This window comes from Lytechinus pictus, unplaced genomic scaffold, assembly GCF_037042905.1.
Source record: "Lytechinus pictus isolate F3 Inbred unplaced genomic scaffold, Lp3.0 scaffold_19, whole genome shotgun sequence".
NCBI classification, from domain to species: Eukaryota; Metazoa; Echinodermata; class Echinoidea; order Temnopleuroida; family Toxopneustidae; genus Lytechinus; species Lytechinus pictus.
In genome coordinates, this window is record NW_026974140.1 from 5,591,401 (window position 1) to 5,602,101 (window position 10,701).

At 37.3% G+C, this 10,701-nt stretch overlaps 1 protein-coding gene across 2 annotated transcripts; it reads left to right on the plus strand.

Annotated features, from left to right (window-relative positions):
• Positions 1 to 515: 515 nt before the first annotated feature.
• Positions 516 to 10,462, plus strand: LOC135157705 (uncharacterized). Of its 2 annotated transcripts, XR_010296678.1 has the most exons (3): positions 516 to 881; positions 4,772 to 9,395; positions 9,448 to 10,462. XR_010296678.1 is itself a non-coding variant. In XM_064114360.1 (2 exons), the coding sequence occupies exon 2, from the start codon at positions 5,738 to 5,740 to the stop codon at positions 7,169 to 7,171; it is 1,434 nt and encodes a 477-aa protein (XP_063970430.1). In that variant the 5' UTR covers positions 516 to 881; positions 4,772 to 5,737; the 3' UTR covers positions 7,172 to 10,462. The 2 variants fall into 2 exon arrangements, 1 of the variants encoding a protein (XP_063970430.1); XM_064114360.1 differs by having other exon boundaries at positions 4,772 to 10,462.
• The last annotated feature ends 239 nt before the right edge of the window (positions 10,463 to 10,701 follow it).

Genomic DNA, 10,701 nt, shown 5'->3' on the forward strand with positions numbered 1-10,701 from the left:
TTCTCAGGGCATGTATATGGCGCCAATTTGGTGCATGGCGGGCATGCAAACATCATATTAAGATAGTAATAATTATTTACCTTTTTTACCCGCGTTTACTGCAAAATACGTGGGATGGGGTTGGGAGCTGGTTCCCCCTCCCCCTCTGCCATAGAACTGCTGCCGTAATGGAATGTATGATGTATTTAGGGAGGGGTGTGTGTGGTGCGTGGCGGGTCACAGGAATGCAGCTTGTACTATAGCATTGACCACCAATCACCCAGGTGAGTTATCATTTAAAGGCAAGTCTATTCAGTAAATTTACTGGAGTGGATATATTGGTGAAAATGCAACATCCAGGAATCTAAAACATTCATATCACTTATGATTTCTTGCAATATATATATATATATATATATATAAATTATAAATCTTTTTTTAACTTTTGTGTAAAAAAAAAAACCCTCTACAACCAAAGTCCAAAGCGGAACTTAATCGTCACCGTCGGTTTTGAAAGCGTTCGTTCGTCGCGCCACGATCCCACTAAAGTGCAATCATTGCAAGCGTGTAACCGAAGTGGTTGGTCGCCTAATAATACATCTTGAGATTTTGAAAGGATTCTCTCAAAGATTGTCTGTGTCATAACCTGCTGGGGTACATTATTTCCTCCTGATTTAAAGCTTTTGTGAATAAGTGACCTACATCGCCATGATCGCCAAGACGAAAAGAAAGAGCCTACGAATGAAAGTGAATAACTTGCTTGGATTATGCGCGTTATATACTGTACATGCCGGTTTAGATCATTATTGTTGAGCTGTATTTGGTTTTGAGAAGGCACAATTGCACATGGAATATATTGGAACATAAATACTTGAAAAATAAGATTACTTTGGTATTTTGAGGTAAGTTTAAAAGTTAATTTTGTCATCATCGTATGGTCCTGGTAAAGAATGTTTTACTTATAGGACTTCTGAGCATGGCTTATAATTGAAGACTATATTGACATATATTTATTTTGTAAATTCTAGGGAAGATGGATTGTTAGAACATAAATTGATGTTTTATGTTATTTCATGGTAGTGTATATTTCAAACCTGTGTGTGTGACATTGGTCCTTTTTTCTGCAATGAACAAAAATCTTCGCCACAACTTATCTTATCGTAGGTATATTGGCCATTGAATTGACATATAGACTTTTTTTAAAGAAATGACTGTGATGATTTATCTTGACAGATGAGGATTATCTAATGCCATGATGATCTCAAAATCACTCCTTATTTTTAAAACTTACTTCAATGAAATTCTTTGGATAAGGGGCCATCTAGTTATGGCAACCAATACAGTATAGGCAATAATATATGCAGTAATTGTGGAGTCATATTTTACCCTTTGTGTGAGTATTCTTGGTCGCATTCATCTGTGAAAAAATGGACATTGTACACGAACTTATTTCTTGAAATGATTTATGGGAATGTATTGTTTGGCCCATTACACACGCAACCCTAACACTTTGCATGAGAATTCAACTATATGAAAAAGTAAGAAGACAATGAATGGTTGCCACCACCCAACTTCCCTCGCGATCGCATTACCTGAGGAAACAATCTTTTGTGCAATTAGGTACCAGTCACTGGAGTACAGATGGGGGGAGCTTGGGGGTCATGGACCCCCCCCCCCATCTGTACTCCAGTGACTGGTACCTAAAGGAGAAAGGAAATAGAGACGAGTGAAGTATATTATTGTGTCAAAATTTCATTATGACAAAATTAGATTTTGTAAAATGTCGAAATGTCGCTCGCTCGCAACTTTGTACAAATTTTTGACTGATTCGCCATTTCTGGCCCCGTCATATTTTTGGCTCATAACGCCGCTAGTACCAGTGAGTATTTTATTATATTTTATAGTCCATTGTGAATTGTTATCCAGAGAAGAGGGGGGAACCCCTTCAGAAATACAATCAAAACACGATTGCACTCTATACATAGGATGCTGACTGTAATGTTGGAAGGGGATGGAATCGAATATTTAAAATGTTTTCATTTTCATTATTTACCGCATTTATACATATTTTTTGTGAGATTCATGATTTCTTTCCAGAAACTGAGTGTTGTCAAATCGAAACCGCTATGCTGAATTTCTATTTACTTTTTATATGTTTGCCAACCGGTTTAAAACTGAACTCAATTTATTCTTCAAAATGTTGCGAAATTCCAAATTTAAGTTATATGATGTCCCGTATGTTATATCCATTCAAAACCAACACACAGACTTCAAACAATGCTTGGCAGAATTATGTTTACGTTATATGGCTTTAAAAATATTACTCTGCCACAACATGGGGGGCGAATTTAAATGTGGTATTCAAATTATTCAATATTCCCGACAACTATCTAACATGTCTAAAGACAGGCGGCTTCGAGCTGACATCTCAGATCCGTGCCCTCTATCACCACACCATCCCGTATGCAGTGCACACCATTGACGGATCCGGGGGGGGGGGGGGGGGTTGCCTGACAGGTAAATATAATGTCAATGCATCCAAGAGAGAAACCACTGGGAGCCATGTCCCTTGATCCATGGTGACTTTCTTTCTTTCTCTCTCTCCTTTCTTTCTTTCTTTCTTTCTTTCCTTCCTTCCTTCCTTCTTTTTCTCTCAAGTTTCTTTCTCTCTCTCTCTCGTTCTCTCTTTCTTTCTTTCTTTCTTTCTTTTTATCGGGGGGGGGGGAGCCTTGTCGCTAAACATGTTTGCTACACCATTTTCCTGTCTATCGTTTTCCCCTGCAACATATGACGTCATTTTAATTCCTTTCTTTCCCCAACCATATTGCCAAACCGTTTTCTGTCCCTCACGTACCCCTGCATTACTTTGTGAAATCCTAGATCTGCTAAGCACACAAACTAGGCCTACATCTTACATGCATCCTTATCAATTGTATTTGTTGATAACAACATTGTGTGCACATGTGTTTATTGAATCATGTCATCATTTATAACATGAACGATTGCTGACTTGGTGGACTTCAACCAGCCTAGCATCATTAAATTTCCAATTTAAAATGGGTAATGTTCGTTAATACGGGAATTAGTTTGCATTTCGAGTATCATAATGTTCACTTTTCAAATATTTATGGTATCTCCTGTTACGCTGCTAACTGATAACTCATTCAAATAAATTCTATATTGAGGGAGATTAATGCGGTTACTTGAAGAAATGACATGATTCCAAAGCTAGCATGATTCTATGTTACTAAATAGAACCTAGTGCATGCTCCTATCGACTTTGATTGATCTGGGAATGAAAATCCTAACAAGTTGGGCTTCTAAAAGCGAATCAAAGCCCATCATTACTCTGATAAAGCAGTGCACTAAAAAAATATTGGGTAAAAGTGCTGCATGAGGGTACTTTGTCCAACCAACATTGGTTATTTCTTTTGGGCATTTTTATTTATTCAGTGTGATGAAAATTTTGCCCATTCTAAAGTAATTGCTGCTTATTTTTTTACCCTGCTGGACAATATGCTTCCCGCATTGGGTAAAAGATGATGATGATGATGTCGATAATTAGAGTAGTAGTAGTAGTAGTAGTAATAGTAGTAGTAGTAGTAGTAGTAGTAGTAGTAGAAGTAGTAGTAGTATAGTAGTAGTAGTAGAAGTAGTAGTAGTAGTAGTATAGTAGTAGTAGTAGAAGTAGTAGTAGTAGTAGTAGTAGTAGTAGTAGTAGTAGTAGTAGTAGTAGTAGTAGTGGTGGTGGTAGTAGTACAGTAGTAAGTATATATCACATCAAAAACAGTGGTGATGGCCGATGTACACAAAGGAACACACTGACTACTCCGGTGTTAAATTTGTGGTGTTAGCTTAACACCTATGGATGTTATTACAACATCTGTTGTTGTTACTTTTAGAATCTTTGGTGTTATGCTCAAACCCTAAGGAATAATTTTAACACATCAGGTGTGGTGTGGTCCCAACTGCATGATGGTGTCAGACTTAACACCCCAGTAAAGCAGTAGTATAGTATCATTATTTTTAACATCATCGTTATCATAATTATCATTATTATTAGGCCCTATTGTCTTTATAAACATCATCATCATCGTCATTGTTGTTTTCATCCGCATCGTCTCCGTCACCATATCAATATTATCATCATATCTTTTCTTAATATCTTCCTTTATATAAAGTTTATTTTGACAACATCGGGATTTACTGGTTTAAAAAACGAATCTTGATGCAATTTTTACATCAGTACGTCAAAATCTGAATGTTCTTTTTCCAGACGAACAAACAATGTGTATTCAGGTAGTCAAATCACATTGTTTCCTCATCAGGCCGTCGATCAGCAGACAACAGTCAATATCGAATGATAATCGATAATAGCTTGCTCAAATTTACCTTGATTACGTAAGGGACGGGTTGTCTTCTGAACAGGGGCCGCGGAACGGTTTTCAAAGTGGGGGGGGGGGGGCTGACCATGCAAAAAATCACAATCATATCGTAATTTTTGCGTTTTTGTACACGGATTTGGAAAAAAAAGTGGAGAGGGGGCTGAAGCTGCCCCCAGCCCCCCGCTTCCGCGGCCCCTGTTGGCTTTGTTGTACTATTCGTTTTCACGTTTAAGAACTTGTGCTTGTGCCATTTCTTCTTAAATGATGACTTTCCTACCAAATTGATGAAGATAGGTAGAAATCATTCTTCAGTCAAGGCATATTTTAGATTATTTGAAAGATAATATAAAGTAATTTTTGTCCATCTCATCTATTGACAATACTCTATCTGTTTGATTCTATTTCAGATCGATCCGGGTGAGATTCGGGTGAGTTAAAATCCGTCGTCTTTAAAGAACAAACATCCGGAGCTGAACAGTACTGACAAGACGTCGAATTTCATAAGAATGGAGGAAAAAGTCAACTTAATTCATCAAACAGTTCTGCAAGCTCGCTGTCTGTTCATCGTTAAATATGAATCTATGCTTACATGAAGTTCAATTTCCCGGGTGCTCCTCAATTTCTGCACATTGCCAAGCAATTAAACCTGATGCTTTTAAATAAACAAGTATTCACTATTTCTTTTGCAACGAATCTCTTAGAAATGGCTGGCATAGGGAATGGAAGCTTCACACAATCACATCATAGAAAATAGCTCTAAGATCACATCGATCTCTATCCAATTATGAAAATTGAATTAAATTGGATATTCATTCCTTCTCATTAATTCCATCCCCGTAAAGTTCAAGCGTGATATCATTACCATAGCAACGGGATATAATGTATCACATTCATGGTGGATCATCCAATTACAACTTCATCAATACCAGTGTATATCCATGGAATAAGAAAGACTGGATTGAAATTGATTAGCCAGGGTGCAGGATAGGCTCTCTCCACTGAGCCTCGTTGGTTGCTTGTTTCGGATGAGCACTCTGTATTCCGAAGTCAAAGCCAATTAAGCAAATTACATTTTGGCACAAATGTGAAGTCATGATATATTAAACAAAACCTATATGCTGATGAATCGGAGAGTTATTTAGAATTTAGCCATCACAGGAGCGAATATAAAAATGATACTATCTATTATTTGAGCTATATATAAAAGGAAATGAGAAAATATACAGGAAAAACTATTCATACTTTTACGGGTGGAAGATGAGTATCCGTTGCAAGAGAATCATGGATAATGGACTCGTAAGATCATAAATCTTGAATATTTTGAAAGAATACAATTTTGTTTCATTCGTTGAACGTGACCTTTTGAAGTGAATATGGATGAAATGCGATCGACTGCTTCCACTTCGAGTGGGAGATCGATTGGGACGTCGATGTCGAAGAAAAACCAACAGAAGCTCTCCTTGGAGATCACCTGGAAGAGCCTCGATCAGGAGCGTCAGCACTTCTTGAAGCTGATGGCGCTGAACGAAAAACTCCTCCGGAACCGGCAGGAAAAGAGAGATAACCGAATAGCCCATCTGCAGTCACATCTTACCGCACCGCAGATTGCCGAGTTGGAAACCATCAGGAAAAAGAAGAAAGAACCGAAGAGGTTGACTGCAGCGGAAAGGAGCAGTCTTGAGGAAGCCGATGTTGAAAGTCGGAGGGGCATTGATTCGCCAGACGGGGTAAGTGGCGGAAAAGATGCTCCGTCTTGTAGAACAATCCAATCTTTAACTAATGACACGCTCGGTGGAAGATCGAGATCCTTTTATGGACACGAGCGGATTACAGACAGTCGAGTGGCATCTGACGGTAAATGCGATACCTCGTCGGAGGTTGTGAATAACCCAAAAGAGAAAAGTGTAACTTTCTTGAAGGAAAGGACTTCTCAAAGTGCACCGAAGATCAGACATGTCAGAGGAAAGTCTTTCACCGATACACCCTTAAGAACACACCCACCGACAAGGTCTTTGTTGAAACCTAATAGATCTGCAATGACCAGGAGTACACCCAATTTAGACCAGGTTGGTATAAAACCTACATTGAACATGTCGACGGTTCCATCTCGGATGCGAGCTTCGTCCTCGTCGTCGTCGCCATCCACGTTCTCTTGTCATGAAGAAAGCAAACGAGAAATGGAGAGAAGACGTTCCCGAAGTGTCGGCAGCTCCGATCGCAGTAGGACACCTTTATCCCCTGGACACCAGGCTAGCTCTAGTGTGTTCCGTGATGCCATGGATGCCATCAAAAAAGAACGAACGAGGACGGATATGAGAAACCTCATGGTTATTGAAAACGGGCTGCAATTGATGCACCTTCAGGGCCGCAAAGATAAACTTATAGCTGAAATAGGAGAAATGGTCAAACGCGATCGGGACTTTGCTCAGAGACGGCAAGTCTTTCGCCCGCCCAGCGCGAAGAAGAAAGTCACGCTGACGTCGCTTACGCAGGCGGAACTCATAAATGCCGCATCCCAGGGTGCCGACATCAACGACCTCCGCAAGGAGATACGACGTCGGAAGAACGAGCGTATGAGGGAAAGAATGAAGATGGACATACCTGCTGATCAGCTGAAGAGGAAAGATCACGAAACCGAAGATGAATACGCCAAGAGAATCGAGAAATGGTGGCGAGATATGAGGAAAGTCAGATATCTGAGACGGGCTTCGACGAAACAAGACTTAGGCGATGTCGTCACACTGGCCATGGCTCAGAAAAATAATGACAATATCTGGAGACAGAGCCTGAGAGATAATTTGTTTTAGTAAATATCCATTAATGGTCAGTGTTTATTGGTTATGTAATCATTAATATTTATGACCGCTTGGTGTGGCACCAGTTGGTCTAGTATCAGTGGGACCCGTTTCATAATTATGTCATCCAATGGTAACTTTTTCGTAACCCTTGATTTTGATTGGCTGTTGAATCACGTTACCATATTAGTTTAACATCGCGATAGATCAACCCTACTTTGCTAATAGTTTGGTATCAACATAAGTTGACCAGTACTGTTTGGTACTTCATGCTGAAACTAATATGATTCGAACAAATTAAGTAAAATCAGAAAAAAGAAAACACTGAAAATTTCATCAAAATCGGACGAGGAATAACAAAATATGACATTTTGTCTCACCTGCATAGCGGCGACGGTGGTGTCGTCAACAATGAAATCTTAGCATGGTTAAGTTTTTTTTGTCATCATAATTATGGACCCAGTTCATCATAATTATTTGGACGTAAGGATAATCGAGTATTAATGAAAATCCTGCCCGCGTTTCAGGTTACATGAAAGCTCATTTAGGGTCAATGAACTTAGACCATGTGTGGGGAATCAACATCGAAATCTAAACCAAGGTTAAGTTTTCGAAATGTCATAACTTTGTAGTACATTGATCTAGTTTATGAAAAATAAACCTAAGAGTAATGGTGTATCACTAAACATTTCGCCCGAGTTTCATGTCACAAGTCATGACTAAGGTCAAGGTCATTTAGGGTCAATGGAGTTTGGCCATGTTGGGGGTATTTGTTGAATTGTCATCGTATAACTTTTAAAGTATATGGATCTAGTTCATGAAACTTGGACATAATATTAAGAGTAATCAGGTAACATTAAACATCCATTTTTAGTTTCAGGTCTCATGACCAAGGTCAAAGGTAATTTTGGGTCAATGAACTTTGACCACGTTGGGGTATTTGTTGAATTGCCGTCATAACCTTGAAACTATTTGAATCTCGTTCATGACACTTGGATATATTAAGAGTAATCAGGTATCATTGAACATCCTTTGTGAATTCCAAGTGACATGACCAAGGACAAATGTCATTTAAGGTCAATGAACATAGTATTTTATTGTCATATGAATAGTGTTTTTTGTGATTTATTATTCAATAGTTGTTCTCAAAGTCAGCAATGCTGCTATATCAAATCACGTAATGGATGAAAATATGATAATGATGATAATAATGATTTCATGTTATAACATCAGAAAAAGTGATGGGGATATAGCTTCATCAGCCCACCTAAGAATATTTATGACGGCATGCATATAATTGTTTTCATAAAATATTGCTTTATTATCCGATTTTTGTGATATTTCAGCATTTTGCTTGATACATTTATTCTGTTTCTTATATGCAACCCAGCGTACCCCTTGACCTTGGGCCCAATCATTTTGATTTGTCTCGGGTTTATATACAGTCCATTGTTCCATTTCTCCATTACGTCAAAACTTCAATGAAAAATTTGTCTACATGCAGTAGGCCTATATATCTATGATTTTGGACGATTGATTAGATGCCGTAACAGTTAGATATTAGCATGAAATCGGCACAACCGAGCTGAAAACTATACGATTTTTTTGCAGATATATTATGGGATGAGTCCGCAGTTACGGATCTACCGGAGGGGGGGGGGGTTAGGGGTTTAAACAAAGAAATGTGATTTTTTTTTTTCCTTTACATTTTCATGATAAGATTGCTTTGTAAAAAAAAAATAAAACGGTAAAAAACACGTAACACAGATTAACCGCCTTTCCCGTTCATTGATCTATGTGAAAATGCTTATTTGTGTTACAACCATTTACATTGGTTAATATGATAATATATATATATTTTTATTTGCCGTGTAATATCATAAGCGCAGAATTATGATGATATCAAATACATTTTGTTGACTTCTAAAATCATTTATCATACGTGGATCATTGCTGTAACCCAACTTTCCATTTTGAAATGAAAAATTTGTATTATTGTGAAATATAATATCATAGTTTTGTAATACTTCTAAAGTAAAAATTTCGTTGAAATATTGTTTTATACTCACATTCTGATTCATAACATCTTGTCAAACTTCCTTACAAAATATGCAAAGTGGACAAAAAAACATAGACGGTTGCGTCTTCCGTCATTAGCTACAAACTTAATTGTCTGGTATGAAATTTAATACATGCGGTTATGATTTTTTTTTATTAAGGTCGAACCGTCGCGACGGTTCGACCTTAATAAAAAAAAATCCAACAGTTTTTCCTCCGACGCGTCGGAGGAAAAACTGTTGGGCAAAAACTGTGATGACAAATTAGCTTTTTTACTGGCTTTGTCTGTACTATGGTCTATTTATAGATGCAGTAAAAGCAAAGCTCATTTTTGTAATCTCTTTCATCTCCCCGTTAAAGCTAATGAATTTCAAGAGCATTGTGGATCGTAATACAATAAAATTACCAAGGACGAGTCCTCCGTTTTAATCAAAATGCATTGAACTTTTAATGAAAAGCATTTCATGTAATGGTGATTCTTTAAGATGAGAGAGAGAGGGGGTGGATGGGCATGATGGAGAGTGGTAGATAGAAAGAGAGAGGGAGGGAGAGAGATGGGGAAGGGGCTGCATGTCAGGCACTGCGACTGCTAGGATAGCAGTAGGCCTATCCGTCGGAAATCAATTATTTAGAGAAATTTATAATATTTTATTTCATGTTCATTGATTCATTTTTATGTATCTTTATATTCTACACCGACTACGGAGTCTTACTCCCACTTCAATGGTAAAACTATCAAAATTCTATTATTTTAATGACTAGCTTATTGTCAATAGGCCTATCAATAAATTGTATCAATTTTTAATGACATTTTTTTTATTTTGACAAGAAAATATTAATTATTTTATTTGAATTTCTAATAAGTGTCGTTCTTACAAAGTATCTATTCAAATTCGAGTGGGCGTATATTGTTTAGAATGCATTAGTCATCATAAATTATTATATTCATCTGTTCCAAGACGTGTTTATGTCATTAATTTACGATCATGACGTTTGCCATTTTTTGTTTGATGATAAATACAAATAGTGACATCAGTTTAATAATAACATAATTCAGTGTCTACATTGTTATCATATAATGATTATAGAGAGCTAAAATTTTAGTCTATAACTTCTTCCATCAGGTATATGGGCTTTCGAAATAAATTATATGCATCAGTACAGTCTATGCAATTAGATATCTTGTAATATTCTAAGTTATTTTCAATTATGATTTGTCTCCTATTAAATTATTTTCAAAGGATATTACTGTCTGATTACTCTTCGTGTGTGTGAAAATTTGCTTTAGGGAACTTTTTAAGTCAGGGAATTTATTCATCATGTACCCTCTTCTTTCTCTCTTTTTTTTCTTCTCCTCCTTTCACTTCTTTCGCCACTTTTTCTTCTTCTTCTTCTTTTTCTCCTTCTTTCACGTCTTCTTCTTCTTTCACTTCTTCTTTTTCTTCTTCTTCTATCACTTTTTCTTCTTCTTTCACTTCTTCTTC